Below are 19651 nucleotides of genomic sequence, written 5' to 3'. Positions count from 1 at the left end.
AGCAGTGCCATCTCCGTTTTCGTAAAGCCCTAAAGACCTGGCTGTTTGCCCAATAATTCTTCTCCTTCAGGATCAATCATGTTGTTTTCTGTCAATTAGCCCCGGGAAACCCTTACGGGTAGCTGTCGCGCTTTATAAGATTAATAATAAAATAAAAATAAATAAAATAAATCTGTGCACCACTGCCTATACCATTACACATTTCATTTCCCAATTTACAACAAATGCACATTTGAGTACCACTGCTTACACTCCGAGACAGAGAAGTATATTCCACACCGTTCTCGTGCTTCCAATGCACATTCCACACGTTCTGTTCCTAGCAAGGCTGTAAAAAACAAACACTCCCCCTGTGAAGCCACTAGGAGAAACAACATGCAGGCGCAAGGCAGAGTGAATACAAAAAACATGATGTCATACATTCAAGCTAGAAGAAAGTAAAACATCTAAAGTCAATTAAAACAATGTTAGTCAAAGGTCATCATGTGGTCCCAATACTTGTGAGTTCCTCTGGAACTACATTGTTATGCAACAAATGGCCAGGAGGGACCTATCTGTAGAATTATTTGAACGAAGGGAACGACAAATTACTCAAAAGTTCATAGTCCTATTTCATTTTCTAAGGAATTCATTTAAACGTTGCAAACACCATGGAAACGGTCTGACAAATAAATATTATATTCTTTGTTTTACACATAAAAAAATACAAATACATATAAAGACATATTTGATCACAATTTTTTTACAATAAACCAAATCTTAGTTGCTAATACCCATTCCTATCTATAATGATCAGTGTTCACACATTCAATCTGAGTAATACATTGTGAGGTAGTCCTCTTGCACACAGGGTTACAACACCTCTCTAAACAAATAGCAAGTGTGCTTCTCAGATATACAAAAAAATTATTGTATTCAAATGGACTCCTTCCATCAAAGAATGTCGACACGGACGCGTTTTGTCCCCCAATTTCTTCTGGGCCTCCTCAGGACAAGGGTAAGCAAACCAACGTAAATTAAGTCAAAAGTATATACATGTTTGCACACAAACCAACAACAATCCTCTCATTTACATAGGGAATGCCGGATCTGACTCATGCAGGGGATACGCAATTATTGAAAAAAGGAAAAGAGATTTGTGTGGGGGCTCATATAGAGAGTAATACCTTAACTGAAGTGCAAATCTATCAGGTGTACCCATAAAAAGCCAACTAATAAAGTGTGCAAATGAGAGGACAGTTCTTGGTTTGTGTACAACCATGTACACGCCCTGCCTAGGGCCCTGAGGACCACCACCTCTCCAGGGCTTTATCTTTATAAATGAATGGGGGGTACATGTGGATTTTCATCCTGGCCTTTGTTGAAGCCCCGGGGATCACCAGCTCCTTGGTGCTTTATTTTTTATAGAAGGTGTGGGGCTGCACGGACCTCAATCGCAGGCTCTGCAGAAGCCCCAGGGACCACCACCTCCCCAGGGCTAAATATAGAAGGAAGAAGGGGGTTGTGCAGCCCCCCTCCCGTGCCATATAAGGCCCTGGAGAACACCACCTCCCCGGGGCTTGGCCATGCAGATCAAAGGATGATAAAGGTCAGAAACAAGCATAAAGAGTCAGAATAGAGGTCAGAAACAAGCAGCAAGAGGCAGAATAAAGGCCAGAAATGAGCAAAAAGAGGCAGAGTAGAGGTGAGGAACACGCAGAAAGAGGCTGAATAAAGGTCAGCAACAAGCAGAAAGAAGCAAACAAGCAGAAAAAGACAAATTAAAGGTCAGAAACAATTGGAGAGAGGCAGAATAACGGTCAGCAATGAGCAAAAAGAGATAGAACATAGGTAAGAAACAAGAAGAAACAGGCAAAATAAAAGTGAGAAACTATCAGAAAGAGGAAAAAATAAGGTGAGAAACGAGCAAAAAGAGGCAGAATAGAGGTTAACTATGTGCAGGAAAAGACATGATGAAGGTCAGAAATGACCAGAAAGAGGCAGAAGAGTGGTCCAAAAGGGGCTGAAGGAGGCAGAATAGAGATCAGAAACGAGCAGCAAGAGGCAGAATAAAGGTCAGAAGGCAGCATAAAGAGGCAAAATGGGGGTCATAAACAAGAACGAAGAGGCAAAACATAGGTCAGAAGTGATCAGAAAGAGGCACAATAGAGATCAGAAACAACCAGAAGAGCCCCCTAACAACCCTCAGCAGTGAAGGGGACTTCATCCCCCAACCAGTAGTGCACCAGGTGATGTGTTTGCAGGGTGGTTGAAAAAAGGGGTCACCACCAATGAGGTCTCAGCTATCCCACTGTGGGGGACTTACTTGTGGCAACAATAGGGGTTCCTGGCCCCAAAAGACTCTCAGCAGACACAGGAACTTTGTCTCCCAGCCCGTAGTGTGCCAGGAGGTGAATTTGCAGAGTGTTTCAAAAAGGGGGCAGGGCCTCTGATGAGGTCACATCAATCCCACTGTGGGGGATTTGTAGGTGGCAACAAAGGAGGTTCCTCAGCAGCCAAGGGGACTTCATCCCCCAACCAGTAATGCACCAGGAGGCACATTTGCAGAGTGGATGATAAAGTGGTGGGCCTCGGACGAGGTCTCAGCAGTCCTGCTGTGGGGGACTTACTGGTGGCAACAATGGTGGTTCCTGGCCCCCAAGGAAACTCAGCAGCTAGGGGGACTTCATCTCCAAATAGTAGTGCACCAGCAGCCATGTTTGCAGAGTGGTTGGGAACGGGGGCAAGATCCCCGATGATGTCTCAGCAATCCCATTGTCGGGGACTTTCTGGTGACAACAATAGGAGTTCTTGGCCCCCAAGGACCATCAGCAGTTAAGGGGATATAATTCCCAAAACAGTTTATTTATTTATTTAATGTATTTATTTATAAAGTTTTGTATAGCGCTAGCTAGACCTGTTGGTATCAGAGCACTTTACATACACAAAGGAAAAGAAAAATTGCATAACATTGCAGGACATGAGGATGCATAAAGATAAAAGCAAAGACAAAATACTTATGTATCCAGTGAGGGGAGAAAGACGCAGGGGGTTTACACCATCAGATAATCACCATCCTTGAAGGTCAGAGTGAGGGGGAGTCCATTAGGTTATTGATGCCTAGGTTGGTGGACTTGGTCGGTAAAGTATTGGTTGAGGAGAAGGATTTTCAGGTCCTTTTGCATTTGGGGTCAATAAGGAGTGCGTGCCACATCCTGGGTATGTTAACAGAGAAGGACTGGCACTGGGTTGTTTTCTTTTTCAGTTTCGGAGGGATGAGAAGAAGTGAGTTGGTGCTTCTCAGAGTTCTGGATTTTACCTGTTTTTACTAGTTTGCTGTTTAGGTAGTTGGGGGATTGGGCATGAAGGGCCTTGTGTGTGATGCAGGCCAGTTTGTAAATACATCTACCCTCCATGGGAAGCCAGTTGAGAGCCTTGAGGGTTGGTGAGATGTGTTCAAATCGTTTTACACCAGTTATGAGTCGAGCTGCCATGTTAAGGACTGGCCTTAGTGAGGCTAAGTGAGCTTTTGGTGACCCTGTTAGGATGGCGTTTCAATAGTCCAGTTTAGAAAGGGCTAGGGATTGTACGATTGTCTTGAGATCATCATGAGGAATGAAAGGTTTAATTTTTTTGAGGTGTTTTAGAGAGTAAAGCGCACTTTTTGAAGAGTTCTTGATGTAGTCCTTCATTGACAAGTTCTTATCCAGGGTAATGCCAAGTGACTTTACCGATTCGGCTAGGACGAGTGAGCAGTTTAGAGCATCAAGCTCCTTGAGCCAGTCTTGAATTGGTCGGTGGTTACTTTTCTGAGAGAATAGTATTAATTCCGTTTTGTCCGAGTTCAGTTTCAAGTGGTTTGTGTTAAATCAGGTTTGGATCTTGGTTAGCGTGACATTGAGGTGTCGGACATCACTAGGTGATTTGATTTTGTAGTATATTTGTGTGTCATCTGCATATAGTTGGTATTGAAACCCCGCTTGTTTCAGAATAAATGTGAGAGGTTCCATTTAGAGATTGAAGGGGGATGGTGAGAGGATCGATCCTTGCGGGACTCCAAGTTTGACTTGTGTTGGTACAGAGAGGCAGGAGCTGATTTTAATCTGTTGCGAACGGTGCTGAAGGAATTAAGTGAACCATTCTAGTACTATGCCATTAATGCCAGTGCGCCTCTTTTGAGTCTCAAGTACAGCTCGATGGATGATTGGGTCAAATGCTGTTGATAAGTCAATAAGGATGAGGAGGCACGTATCACCTTCATCTAAGGCTCTGTGGATATTGTCTGCAATATTGAGCATCGGTGTTTCAGTGCTACAACCTTTCCTGAAACTCGACTGAAAGGTGTCGAGGAGAAACAACCAGAAGAGCCCCCCAACAACCCTCAGCAGTGAAGGGGACTTCATCCCCCAACCAGTAGTGCACCAGGTGATGTGTTTGCAGGGTGGTTGAAAAAGGGGTCACCACCAATGAGGTCTCAGCTATCCCACTGTGGGGGACTAACTTGTGGCAACAATAGTGGTTCCTGGCCCGAATGGACCCTCAGCAGACACAGGGACTTTGTCCCCCAGCCAGCAGTGTGCCAGGAGGTGAATTTGCAGAGTTTTTAAAAAAGGGGGCAGGGCCTCTGATGAGGTCAAATCAATCCCACTGTGGGGGATTTATGGGTGGCAACAAAGGAGGTTCCTCAGCAGCCAAGGGGACTTCATCCCCCAACCAGTAATGCACCAGGAGGTACATTTGCAGAGTGGATGATAAAAGGGTGGGCCTCGGACGAGGTCTCAGCAGTCCTGCTGTGGGGGACTTACTGGTGGCAACAATGGTGGTTCATGGCCCCCAAGGAAACTCAGCAGCTAAGGGGACTTCATCTCCAACTAGTAGTGCACCAGCAGCATTGTTTGCAGAGTGGTTTGGAAAGGGGGCAAAATCGCCAATGATGTCTCAGCAATCCCGTTGTGGGGGACTTTCTGGTGACAACAATAGGAGTTCTTGGCTCCCAAAGACCCTCAGCAGTTAAGGGGATATAATCCCCCAAACAGTTTATTTATTTAATGTATTTATTTATAAAGTTTTATATAGCGCCAGCTAGACCCGTTGGTATCAGAGCGCTTTACATACACAAAGGAAAAGAAAAATTGCATAATATTGCAGGACATGAGGATGCATGAAGATAAAAGCAAAGACAAAATACTTATGTATCCAGTGAGGGGAGAAAGACGCAGGTGGTGTACACCATTAGATAATCACCATCCTTGTACGTCAGAGTTAGGTTATTGATGCCTAGGTTGGTTGACTTGGTCGGTAAAGTATTGGTTGAGGAGAAGGATTTTCAGGTCCTTTTTGAAGGAGGGGTTGCATCTGGGGTCGATAAGGAGTACGTTCCACGTCCTGGGTATGTTAACAGATAAGGACTGGCACTGGGTCGTTTTCTTTTTCAGTTTTTGAGGGATGAGAAGAAGTGAGTTGGTGCTTCTCAGAGTTCTGGATTTTCCTGCTTTTACTAGGTTGCTGTTTAGGTAGTTGGGGGATTAGGCATGAAGGGCCTTGTGTGTGATGCAGGCCAGTTTGTAGAGACATCTACCCTCTATGGGAAGCCAGTTGAGAGTGTTGAGGGTTGGTGAGATCTGTTCAAATCTTTTTACACCAGTTATGAGTCGAGCTGCCATGTTAAGGACTGGCCTTAGTGAGGCTAAGTGAGCTTTTGGTGACCCTGTTAGGATGGCGTTTCCATAGTCCAGTTTAGAAAGGACTAGGGATTGTACGATTGTCTTGAGATCATCATGAGGAATGAAAGGTTTCAGTTTTTTTGAGGTGTTTTAGAGAGTAAAGCGCACTTTTTGCAGAGTTCTTATCCAGGGTAATGCCAAGTAACTTTACTGAGTCAGATAGGACGAATGAGCAGTTTAGAGCATCAAGCTCCTTGAGCCAGTCTTGAATTGGTCGGTGGTTACTTTTTGGAGAGAATAGTATTAATTCCGTTTTGTCTGAGTTCAGTTTCAATTGGTTTGCGTTAAACCAGGTTTGGATCTTGGTTAGCGTGACATTGAGATGTTGAACATCACTAGGTGATTTGATTTTGTAGTATATTTGTTTGTCATCTGCATATAGGGGTTATTGAACCCCTGCTTGTTTCAGAATACATGTGAGAGGTTCCATTAAGAGATTGAAGAGGGATGGTGAGAGGATCGATCCTTGCGGGAATCCAAGTTTGACTTGTGTTGGTACAGAGAGGCAGGAGTTGATTTTAATCTGTTGCGAATGGTGCTGAAGGAATTAAGTGAACCATTCTAGTACTATGCCATTAATGCCAGATCGCCTCTTTAGAGTCTCAAGTACAGCTCGATGGTTGATTGTGTCAAATGCTGCTGATAAGTCAATAAGGATGAGGAGTCACGCTTCACCTTCATCTAAGGCTCTGTGGATATTGTCTGCAATATTGAGCATTGCTGTTTCGGTGCTACAACCTTTCCTGAAACCCGACTGAAAGGTGTTGAGGATGTTGAAGTCATCCATATGTTTGTTAAGTTGTTGGAGAATGCACTTCTCCAATGTTTGAGCTAGGAACGGAAGTTTGGAGATAGGTCTGAGGTTGTTGAGCTTATTGGGGTCAACCCCTGGTTTCTTGAGTATAGGTGTGATTTGTCCTAGCTGAAGGGAGTCTGGGAGATAACCTGAAGTGAGGGAGGAGTAAGATGATTTTTGTCCAGAAGGGGGTAATAATGTGGTTGATTTTTTCTTACTATTGTGGACGGGAGGGGGTCCATTGTGTGGGAAGTAAGCTTTAAGCTTGCAATTATATTGAAGACTTCGGTTTCCGACATGAGTTCGAAGTTCGACCAATTGGTGTAATTTTTCAGTTGGAAGCGGGCCTGGTTGTCCGTGGTATGGTTTCACTCTGCTTGGTCATGGGTGGCTAAAGTGGGGCAAGTTGTGAGTGAGTGAGGATTTGAAGTTTGGAATAAGGATTGCTCAGTTTTTGAGACTTTGATCTCAGTAGCCCTTATAACCTCCCGTATCGACTACTGCAACACCCTCTATGCAGGGACCGCAAACGACAAATGGTGCCGCACGCCGCAGCCAGACTGGTGTTAGGATGGAAAAGGAGAACATCAGCCACAGCAGCACTGAACATCCTGCACTGGCTGCCAGTCCACAAACGGGTGCTCTTTAAAATACTCCTGATCACCTACAGAGCCTTTAATGGGAAAGGACCCCTCTACATACAGAGTATGTTCAAACATTACACCCCCTCACGATGTCTTAGATCCCAAACTGCCAACCTCCTCACCATTCCCAAGTTTAGACTCAAAACTAGAGGAGGGAAAGCTCTGGCAGTTTTAGGCTCTAAAGCTTGGAACACGCTCCCACCACACTTCCGCCTTATCCCCACTGAATCCATCTTTCAAAAGACCCGCAAAACTTGGATCAATACTCCATCCGAAACACAATGTAAATTCCTAGTCTAAACTGTACCAATCCACCAGACCCCCGGTTTCAGGTTCTCTTCTAAAAGCACAAAGATGCTCCCTAGAGTGTAGCCCGCGCTATACAAGAAACGTATTACATTACATTACTTTGTCTGTGAAGAAGCTGGCGATTTCTTCGCATCGATCTATGGTGGCTTTTATTTCTTGTGGGTGGGTGCCGTTTGTTTGACTTTTACAATGTTGAAGAGTGTGGGGTGCCAGGAGACATGTTTGCCGAGTAGTTGATGAAGGGGGCAGGGTCTCTGATGAGGTCTCAGTAATCGTGCTGTGGGGGACTTACTGGTGGCAACAATGGGGATTCTTGGACCCATGGACCATCAGTAGCCAAGGGTACTTCACTCATGGAACTCCACAGAGTTTGGTGGAGTTTTTCTGTTAGCTGGGGAGTAAAGTACTGGGAGCTGAGTCCAGGCCGAGCCAAAAAGGAAAAATAAAGGTCATAAGCCGGTAAAGAAAAGACAGTACATGACCAGAATCTACTTAGAGACTCATGTACCCAGTAACAGAAACATCACTCACAGACCCACTGAAACACTCACACGATCACTCACACACCCAGTGAGATGCTCATGCACTCACTCAGACACTCACTGTCAAAGGTTATAGGTTACAGTTAGGAAATAACATTAAAAAAACAATAGATTCACTGAATAAAGTAAAGATTCAGGGATGTTATAGTTAGGAAATAGAATTTAAAAATCTTAGAAATTCACTGAAAAAAACAATGGTTAGACGGATGTTATAGTTAGGCTCAGATCTGAATCATACAAAACTATAGAAATTCAGCAGGTATAGTTACCTGAGCAAAATTGAACTTACGCCCCTGCAATGCACTGCTTACGACCTCACATATTACATCACTCATGAAATGGTCAGTGATATCAATGATGACATCACTGATGATATCTCAAATGGTATCACTGATGAAATCATCTAGCAAAGGAAACTTCAATATACTTCATAAAATACAATTCTTTTAAAGTAAGATGGCTCAACTAAGTGTGTGTTTGTGAGTAGCTGTATGGGTCAGTGAGTGACTGGGTAGCTGTGTGAGCAGCAGTATGGGTGGGTGAGGCGGTGTGTGGGTAACTGTGTGGGTGACTGTGTGGCTGTGTGAGTGGCTCTATGGGTGAGTGACTGGGTGTGTATGTGGGTGTATGAGTGAGTGACTACTTGAGTGGGTGTATGGGTAAGTGAGTAGGTCTATGAGTGGCTGAATTGCACAGTCAGTGTCTGTGTGAGTGACCGTATAGGTGAGTGAGTAGGTGTATGAGTGCCTGCATAGATGTGTGAATGCATATGTAAGTGGTTGTATGCATGAGTGAGTAGCTGTGAGTAGCTGTGTGGGTGAGTGAGTGTCTGTTTAAGTAGCTGTATGGATGAGTGAGTGGGTATGTTAGTGACTGTATGGGTGAGTGTGTGGTTGTGTATGTGACTGGTATATAAGTGACTGTATGGGTGAGGGAGTGGCTGTCTATTTATTTATATATTTATATAGAGCACTACTACCCAGGGGCATCTAGGCTCTTGTGGAGGTAGCCCACAGAGCATCTGCGTGATGTAGGAACCAGTGCTTACCAAATTATGGAATGTAAAGCCAAGTCTTCAGTCCATTTCTGAAGGACAGAAGATTGGTGGATTTTTTTTAATGAAAAGGTAGCTTGTTCCACTATCTAGTGGTGATATTAAAAAAGCTCTAACTACCCCATCTCTGAAGGCGGGAAGATGGTACCCTCACCAACTTTAAAGAGGAAGAGCGGAGTGCGCGAACCAGTATATGCCATTGGAAGTGTTTAATTATGTAAGTGGGACCCGAGTTCTGTAAGACCTTAAATGGATACAGTACACAGTGCCTCAAACCTAAGTCGCTTCTCAATCAGCAGCCAGTGCAGGGTGTTTAAGGCCTATTTGGCAGATGAATATCTGGACAGACCAAAGAGCAGTCTGGCGGTGGAATTCTGATGAATCTGCAGTTTTATTATTACTGATTTATTTGCTCCAACCAGTAATCTATTGCATTAGTCGAGTTTAGACAGCACTAGGGCTGCCACCTCTGTTTTCTGCAATCCTGCCGGTATGAAGGGCAGTATTTTCTTCAAGATTTTTAAAGTGTAATAGATGGATGCAATGAGTTTGTTTACGTGGTGACAGAAGGAGAGGCCCACCGTATAATCTAATGGTTTCAAAGCTGCTGATCCTCTATTATCAACTTCCTGTCTGACTTCCTCCGTTGCAGTGATCAAGGCTAGTTCAGTGCAATGTTGGGTTCTAAAGCTGTATTGAGTGGAATCCAGAATGTTATTGTTCTTGATAAAAACCGCTAGTTCCTGGTTAATGTTTGGTGGTTTCTCCAGTACCTTCGCTGGTAGGGGTAAACGGGATATAGGGCGGTAGTTTCTTGCTTCTGTTTTATCCAGGTTTGATTTCTTTAGCAGAGGTAGAATTGATGTTTTCTTCCACATTGTGGGAAAGGTCCCTGTTTCAATGGGCGAGTTAGGAACCTCCATAAGTGACAAAGCAACCGACTCCACTAACAGATGAGTTACTCGCGGAGGGCAGGGAACAAGGGGGGAACCTGACTGTGTGGCTAAAAGAAGCTTCAAAGTTTGTTCTTGAGACAGCAGTGTGAAATTAAAAAAATGGGATTCGGTGAGTGTGGAGCCCGGGGTAAGCTAGACTGAGGTCATACATGGTACCAGTTTGAACGCCCTAGGAGTTTACCGGTCATAGAGCAAAAGTGTTGTAAATAGAGGAAACATTATTGTAGATAGAAGAAGCCAATGTGTCACAGAAAGCTTGGTCCATTGTGCTATTTTTGGTCTCTTGCACTTGACTGAGTTTCAGCAATGTTGCAACAAGCTCCTTCGAGTTATTTTTTGCTCCTTTAATTTTTTCAGAGAAATAGCTGATTTTAGTTTTTTTATCAGTTCTTTATAATTTGTCAGTCTTGACTTGTATAATTCTTTTTCTCTGGGATCATAGGGTTTACACCAGCATCTTTCATGTCTGCGACAGAGTCTTCTTGAGCTCTTTAGTTCTTCAGAGACCCAAGGTTCAGTAGGTGCTGTCCTGCTATTTTTCCCTGTTCTTTGGGGAACAGTGGTGCTAGCTGCTGCTGAGATCTAATGATGATATTGTAACTAGGCCAACTCTGGATCTTTAGCAAAACAAGGCCTTTTCTGATTCAGATGGGTGGAAAAATCATGACTATCTAGCCTAGGCCATTGATTACTTATTTCACTGCTTACTGGGATGTGCTTAGAAACCGGAGAGGAAGGAAAAGTAAGAGTAAACATCATGGCATGGTGATCAGACCAGTGACGTTTTAGAGTATTATCATATTTCAGCAATAGGCAGTCTGTGAAGATAACGTCTAAGAGATGTCCCACTGTGTGGGTTGGACCGACCACAATTTGCTCAAGGCTTGTGCTTGTCATTAAGTCAAAGAGCGCCTTTTGAGTGGGTATAAGGGTAAGTGAGTGTGTATGTGTGATGATCTGTATTGGAGGGTGTGTCTTTGTGAGTGCTTGTTTGTGTAAGTAAAGGGGCATGTGAGTGGTTATATGGATGTGTGAATGGGTATGTAAGTGGTTGTGTGGGTGACTGAATGGGTGTGTGAGTGGCTGTAAGGAAGAGTGAGTTATTCTGTTAGTATCTGTATGGGTTAGGGACTGGCTGTGTAAGTGGCTTTATGAGTGAGTGAGTGGATGAGTGAGTGACTGTTTGGGATTTTGAGTGGCTGTATGGATGAGTAAGTGGTTGTGTGAATGGTTATATGGGTCTGTAAATGGGTATGTGAGTGATTATGTGGGTGTATGTGAGGTTGTATTTGGTGTGAGTCAGCATGAGTGGTTCTGTGGATGATGTCATCAGTGATGCCATTTGAGATGTCATGAGCGATGTCACTAGCCATGTAATGAGTGATGTAATATGTGAGGTCATAAGCAGTGTATTGTGGGGGCATACGTTATAGTTAGCTCAGTTAACAATAACTGCTGAATGTCTATGATTCCTTGAATGAAATCTGAGCCTAACTGTAACAACCCTGTACCCTTTGTTTTATCTATCTATCTATCTATCTATCTATCTATCTATCTATCTATCTATCTATCTATCTATCTATCTATCTATCTATCTATCTATCTATCTATCTATCTATCTATCTATCTATCTATCTGTCTATCTATCTGTCTGTCTGTCTGTCTGTCTGTCTGCCTATTTTAGACATGACTATAGCCCAAACTGCCTAACGGAATTACACCAAATTTGAAGAAAGCAAGCTCTTGGTCCAGAAAGAGCCCTATTTGTAATTTGGTGTAAATCGGTTCAGTAGTTTTGAAGATATTAAAGGAAAGGTAAATTTGTGTAACTAGAGACAAGAAATCTTCGCAAATCCATTGTGGCACTTTGTGAAACCTCACGTGAACAGCAATGCCATGATTGGATGGCTACAACCAGAATAGAATGTTGCAGCTACCATTTTAGACATCAGGGAATGGTCCCCGACAGCAGGAATAAATATGATATGTAGTGGAAGGGGGCAGGGTAGCGGTAATTTGACCCCTGGGGAACAATACAGGGGGTCTGTGAGGGAGCCCAGATGGGCATGAAAATTCCCAGAAACAGGTTATTTTCCCACATGTGAAGATTCACAAATCCATCACAATGCTCAGTGTGGCCCCCAGGGTAACTTGTGACAGATTTGAGAATTCTGCCAAAATATTTAAACAAAATATCTACTCACACATTCATTCAGACACTCATGCAACCACTGAAAAACTCAAACAGGCACTCTCATACCCACTGACAAGCCTACTCAGACACTCTCACACCATTCACAGACTCAGGTACTCAGGTACTCATACATCCATTCATAGACCAACTCAGAGACTCATGCACCCACTCACAAACCCACTCAGAGGCTCATGCACTCACTCTCAGACTCACTCAGATACTCATGCACCCATGCACAGATGCACTGAAATACTCACACATCCACTCAAAAACCAACACAGGTACTCATGCATCCACTGACAGGTCCACTCAGACACTCACACACCCATACCCACTCACAGACCCAGAAACTCACACAGCCACTCTCACACCCACTTAGACACTTACGTACCCACTCACAGACCCTGTCAGATACCAATATACCCACTCACAGACCCACTCAGATACTCTCACACTCCCTCCTAGACCCAGAGACTCATGCACCCACTTACAGAACAGAACCACTCACAGACTCACACACCCACTCACAGAACCACTCAGACACTCACACACCCAATCACAGATCCACACACCGTTACATACCCCAACAATCACTAAGATAGCCAGTAAGCAATCCATACAGCCACTTACACAAATATTTAGGGACCCATAGAGTTACTAAAAGTAATCTAGCAAAATAGTTACTTACACATCTAGTGACACACCCACAGAGGAACTCCCTCAGATATGCACTCAAGTACTGATACTCCTAGTCACCCATACAGACACATAGCCCTTCAACCATGTGTCTGGCCTGCTACTGCGGAGCCTGTGTGTGCAGTTTTACTGTTAGGTCGACTTGCCATTTAAAACCCCTTACAGAGCAGTAAACTACCCTTACACTACATATAAGCTACTCATTAGGTAGGCTGTGGGTAGCCCATGGGGCAGGGAAATATTTTCTTTTTAAAAAGACCTGCACTTCAAAGTTTCAATAAGTTACATGCACACTTACACACCCATATGCTCAGTTATACATCTAGTCTACCACCCATACTGTGAGTTACATATCTATTTACAAAAGCAAAGCGGCACACAGACACAAAGGCACTTAAGCATTCACTCACATATCCATACAGCACTTATGTATCCAGCAGTGACTGAACCAGTTGCACACTGCATGCATGAACATTACTTTCATCAAATATCTTATTTTATGATGCTCACTTACTACACTCTCAAAAGCAGCCAATTGTTTAAAGTTGTCTCACTCGATAATCAACAAATTATCAAATGATCACCGTTATTTACAAGCCGAATGTTCAAATAGTAATAACCTTAAAGTTGTAGTAGTGCGAAAAAATATACCTATCAGAAATTACCTTACCTATTTAGCCATTAGCAACTATGGTAGTGTGACCAAAACTCAAGGTTTTAAAAGTTGGGAGCTCCTAGCACCAGTGCAAATGCAGGATCAGGTAAAAATCACAGAATGGACATTGAAAAAAACAAAAACAAAAATATACATTTACACAACAAATTTACAGTGGTGTATGATACTAAATGCTTACCAGAAGACTTGATCATAACTGCCAAGTAATCTTGTGTGTGGGAACTGATGTACACAAGCACACAGGGGGACTTGCTAGTGCTGAAGCTGAAGAACAGCTCTTCTTTCTCCGGATATACATCAGTGGCAGGAAGCTGAGGTAGAGGCCCTGCTTCATTTGAGCTGGTTACTTTGGCTACCATTGTTGACTGAAAATTATACAACAGCCAGGTTCCCTCTTCAAAATAGCCTCCGACATCTTAAAAAGAAGAACACAAAAACGATTATACAATTTGAACATGCCTGTGTCTTACAAGTTGTAGGAATGCAAGGCATGGATATAACCTTTTTTTGGGACAGGATGACATTTTAGCAAGATGGAAGACATTGTATCGGCTCTAACATTGATGGATTACAGAATCTCTGAAAGATGATACTTGTTTTGATGTTTAAGACCTAAATAATGCAGACTGTGAAAGAATTGAGAATAAATGAATCCACAGCATATGCATTTGAGGAAATTACTGTTTTATCAATTTATTTTTTAGTAAATGATGTACAAATTTTTCTCGCAAGAATACTATATTTTACAGCTTAGAGATTAAGTATTATTTTTGATGAACAACTGAATTTTTCAGAGCAGATTAACCATATAACTTTTTACTGCTTTTACACAATCAAGCGGCTCAAAAAGGCCTTCCTTTTCATTCCCATTGACCTGCAAAAGATGGTTGTGCTTGCCCATATCCTTTCAAGGGTCGACTATGGTAATGCCCTCTATTTTATTATACATAAACGCTTCCAATCCAAGTTGCAATCTTTGCAAAATGCATTGGCAGGCCTTCTTTTAAAGTTAGCAAAATTCTGCTCTGTTTCTAAGAAAATTCAGGATTGCATTGAGAGCCAGTGACCAAAAGGGGGAAGTTTAAGGCACTTTGCATGATACATAAAGCCCTGAGTGGCACTGGCTGCCTTTATCTTCAGAAACATTTTACTTGGTATTCTCCACAGTGAGTATTAATGTCCTCTCATTCTTATTTGGTGACGACTCCCAAAATAAAAAAGTCTAGGTAGGGTGGGAGTTTCTCCAATTTTGGCAGCAAATTCTGGAATGCTATGCCTCTATATTCAAGATCCAAAACAAGCCTCATTCTTTTTAGGGAAATCTTTAAAAAAAATGACTCCTCACTCTCACTGTCAAGTAAGTTAATTGTGTTTTTCCAGCTATTTAGGTGATTCGGTAGAACTCCAGTATTTGTGCCCTCTAGAACATTTGAACTTACTTACTTAAAAGTGCATACATTATTTTGGGCATTACCAAGTTGGCACTGCGCAATTTAAACTCTTTAATCCAAAGGGTACACCCTGTCTAGTCAGAACCCACTAACACTACATTGAAATAAGTGTGACTTAACAGTAGTAAATAAGCGTGGAGATATAGGGTTGGAACAATTAAAAAACGAATAGGCATGCATTATCATCAATGCATTTTGGGCAGAGTGCAAAATATGCAATAGGGAGTACTTTGAAGAACTGAAAATTAATAAACAGCATATTATCTTAATAGTACAAGTGGTGCAACAAACTTGCCAAGGAGAATGATAAGCATTTTCCACAAACCTGAATCCCTAATTTACTCCATGGGGCCGATTCATGAAAACGTACTAAATCTGAATCTATAGATGAAGGTCCAGGTGAGGATACAGATTTAGTAAATTTTGGAATTCACATATATTCCCAGGAATACTCCTAGAAATTTGCACCAGGCACACATTTCCAGGCATAGCTCTTGTCATTTCAAAGGGCTCCTATTCTCCGTCTGTGGTGCTTCCATATCTGAGAAGTCCACTCAATGGTTAAGGAGCCTGTTTGACCTGGCATCCTTGGCATGGTTTTCCCCCTAATGTTCGCCTTCAGACCTCATGTTTTTACGGACTTAGTTTTTGTCGGCCTTGGGACTCTGTGCACTTCACCACTGCTAACCAGTGCTAAAGTGCTACCGCTCGCTCCTTAAAACATGTTAGATTAGCTTTTACCCAAGTGGCATATTTAATTTATTTGTAAGTCCCTCTGGAAGTGGAATTACATGAGTTTTAAAGATCTGAATAACAATGCCAGACAGGCAAAGTCCAGCAGTGATGGTGGCAGCATTTCTACAGTGCCCTCTGGAGACAAGAGGATACACATTCCAAAGCGTCTGGGTCTTTGTTGCGGTGAACAACTTTGATAAGTAATTTGAAGCTTGTGAGATTGTGCTACAGACGCACAGGATCCCTGGAGGGGATTGGATGGCTAGTCTGTGAAAGCATGCTCCTCGGGAAGGGCGGGATACCTTAGTGACCCTAGAGAAGGGAGACAGGATGAGGTATCCCACCCATGAAGAAAGCCTTATTAAGAAGTATGGACTTACCCCAGAGAAGTACATACAGAAATATAGGGACATCCAGAAGCTGCCCCAGCAGACCTGGGTGGATTGTGTGGTTTCCTTTTCCAAGGCACCTGATGGTTGGGTGAAGGGCAGTGAAGTAAAGGATTATTTGAAGCTGTACAATTTGGTGGCAAACAAGCACATGTTCAGTGTATGTTTTGCCGATCTGCACCTACACTTGTTGATAGTAAGTTCGCTGACCCAGGGAGCTTGCTAAGGAGCCAGACTGCTGGGTCAGCACCAGGGTCGACAAGAAGATATCTGGGGTAGGGGAATCCCCACAAGGGTAGACAGGTATCCCCCAGCAGAAGGATGGAGAAGACAAAAATAGAACTCAGGAGTTCTCTAAAGGCCCCCAAAACAGTTAAACGGTTCAGGACTCCCATCCCTCAACTGCGATGAAAAGAAGTGGTTCCCTGTTATTTATTGGGGAAGACACACCCTAAGTGCTATGAACTCCAAAAGAAGGGGCACTTCAAGGGGGATGCCAAGTGTCCCAAGCAGGCACAGCCCCCCACTGGTGTGCCGTCATTGGGGTTGGCTAGTGTGGAACTTGGAGAATAGATTGTGATCATCCTAGTTAGTGAAGGGCACAGTGTAGACTTTACCCTAATGTCCCTAGGGGACAGAGAGATGGTCAAGAGAACTTGCATGCCTAGTAATACTAGGACATACAAGCAGTTGGTCACCATCAATGGGCAGAGGGTGGAGGCTGTGGAGAAGTGTGGCTCAATGGTTAGAGCGGCAGACCCTGATGCAGAGGTCTAGCCCGGGACCAGGGTTCAATTCCCCGCCTCGGCGGGTCTTGGGCTCAAAATTCAACAGACCTGATCATTCTCCCCTCGGTGCCTATTCCAATCATGGAGTCCCACTCTGCAACTCTGGGCAATAGCTTGCTTAATCTCCACAATGGCCCCCACAACGCTAAGGATGCCTGGCCTCCACCTTGGGGGTGCCCAGGAGTGGATGCCTCACAGGGAAAGCCAGGATGGGTTCCATAGCGGTATTCGTACAAGCGCCTTGAGACCCTTGCGGGTAAGTAGTGCGCTATACAAGTATCAATTTACATAGAGACATTGGAGCCAGCATGGCAACTGTCAGATGTCATCTGGTGACCTCAGAGCAGGTAGTCCTTAATGCATTTCACTAAGTTGCTGCAGCTGACAACAGTGACAGTCACTAACCAGTGGCTCTGGTTCCCTTTGAAGGGGGGTGCTTTCAGTTTCATTGAGGATAGCTATGAGTCTGTTTATGCATGGGGATCGTCTGCTTGGCAATAGTCTAGAGCACATCATCTTGAAGGAGGTAGAGCTCAGGTCACACTTGGAGATGTTAGTGATGCCTTAATGGGTGTGCCTAACCACACAGCCCATTGCGGCACAAGAGGTTAGTCAGGCAACCTGCATCCTGAAAGAATGGCCTAGGTGCCTGCCAAAAAGAAGAAGGGCCAGGGGCGTGGGAAACCAGATTCTGAGATTCCCACAGACCAGTATGAGGCTGATCGTGAGGAGGATGCTCCAGAGCTTATAGAGGAGGATGTTGTCATCCTGGGGAACATAAACTGAGCTGACCAACTGGTAGCAGGAAAGCGGTCTCACTAGGGAGGAGTTCTGCAATTCCCATTAGAAGTACCCTACATTTGAGGGCCTATGGCAGCATGCTGAGGGCCAGGCTGCTGGTGAGACCTCTGGTGATCACCTGATTTACTTGGAAAATGTTCACCTGTATTGCGAGCCTAAAGTTCCTGAGCCTAGTAAAAAATGTGTGTTGGTGGTCCCCTAGTGTTACAGGGCCTTCCTATTGGAGCTAGCTCATGATTTACCCCTGGTAGGTCATTTGGGGGCAGGACAAGACCTTTGACAGGCTTGTCACTCACTTTTATTGGTCAGAGATGAGAAGGGTCTCAGATGCTTTCTGCAGGTCCTGCCCTACCTGCCAGGCCAGTGGAAAGTAAAGAGGAATGCACAATCTCCCCTGCAACCATTTCCTGTTTTTGGCAACCCATTTAAAAGGGTGGGCATCAACACTGTTGGGCCTCTGAACACCAAGGCAGCAATGGGCAACAGGTTCAGCCTGGTCTTGGTGGACCATGTCACTGGGTACCTGGAGGCTATCCCTCGACAATGGTGAATGCGCATTTTGTGGCCAGGGTACTGTTGGGGATATATTTCCTGAATAGGCCCCAAATGGGTGCTGTCAGACCATGGTACCAACTTCATATTGGTGTATTTGAAGGACATGTAGAAGGAATTTGGAGTAACCTTCAGGTTCTCCACTCCTTACCACCCCTAAACTAATAGACTTATTGAGAGGTTTAACATGACCTTCAGAGGCATAATCCTGGGTCTGACAGAGCACTTGAGGTGCAAATGGGATGTCCTCGTGCCATAGTTTTTGTTTGCGTACCAGGAGGAACCTCAGAAGGAGGTTGGATTCAGCCCCTTTGATCCCTCTGGTCTAGGAGGGGTGGGTGTAAGCTCCCAGTAAGACTCCCAGGATGTGGCCAGCTACATGCTGGCACTCCACTCCAGACCCAGATGAAGCACTTCCAGAAATAAGCTAAGACAAACGTAGGAGCCAGTCAGAAGGTCATAAAACCATGGTATGACCAGAAAGTCACTCTGGTCGAGGTTCAGCCTGGCCGAAAAGTGTGGGTGATGGTGCCAGTGAAGCCTAAGGCCTTGCAAGCCTGTTGGTCTGGGCCCTATGAGGTGAAGGGGCGTAAGAGTGAGGTAACCTACCCGATGGACTTCAAGACTCCCAGGAACCCTTTGAGGGTTCTGCATGTTAATTGCATTAAAAACCACACTTAAAGGGATATGAAGTAACCATGCTCATGGTTAGAGACATTGGGGTGGAAGAGGAGAGTGAACCTGACCACCACCTGCTTTTTTCCAAGGAACATGATGGGTCAGTGGAGGTTGTCAGCCATGCCTCTACACTGACCCTAGAACAACAGAGAGACTGCTGCCAGTTGTTGGGGCAGTTTGCTTCTTTTTCTCCTGGTGTTCCCATGATATTGACACTGAGGACAACACACCAGCACAGAGTAACATTTACAGGTTGTCTTATTAGGTGAGAACCTGCATTAAGGAGGAGGTCTCCAAGATGCTGGAGTTATGGGGTATTGAGCCATCAAACAGCCCCTGGTGTAGCCCAGTGGTGTTGGTCCCCCAGGCTGCTCCTCCAGGTGTCACCCTAGAACTTAGGTTCTGTGTGGATTACCATGGGCTCAATGCAATCACCAAGCCTGATACACACCCTATCCCCAGAGCGGATGAGCTCATAGACCAGTTGGGTACTGGCAGATTGCCTTAACTGAGGGGCTAAAGAGAGGTCAGCGTTCTCTAACCCAGAAGGGCACTTCCAGTTCCAGGTGATGCCATTTGAGTTGATGAATACCCCTGCCACCTTCCAGGTCCTGGCTGGGTTGAAGAACTTCAAAGCTGCCTACCAAGTTGACATTGTGGTCTTCAGTTCTAGCTGGGAGGACTGGAT

The 19651-nt window shown here is 44.3% G+C and overlaps 1 protein-coding gene across 1 annotated transcript in view; it reads right to left on the bottom strand.

Annotated features, from left to right (window-relative positions):
* Positions 1-19651, bottom strand: part of CNTNAP2 (contactin associated protein 2) — a 2542823-nt gene that overhangs the window by 97729 nt on the left and 2425443 nt on the right. The window contains exon 19 of the mRNA XM_086939829.1: positions 13748-13984. Coding sequence (XP_086795955.1) covers positions 13748-13984 — 237 coding nt within the window. The remainder of the gene's footprint in view (positions 1-13747; positions 13985-19651) is intronic.

Source organism: Lissotriton vulgaris, chromosome 10 (assembly GCF_964263255.1).
Source record: "Lissotriton vulgaris chromosome 10, aLisVul1.2, whole genome shotgun sequence".
Lineage (NCBI taxonomy): Eukaryota > Metazoa > Chordata > Amphibia > Caudata > Salamandridae > Lissotriton > Lissotriton vulgaris.
The sequence above is the reverse complement of the archived record's forward strand: the minus strand, read 5'-3'. Positions and strand labels throughout refer to the sequence as shown.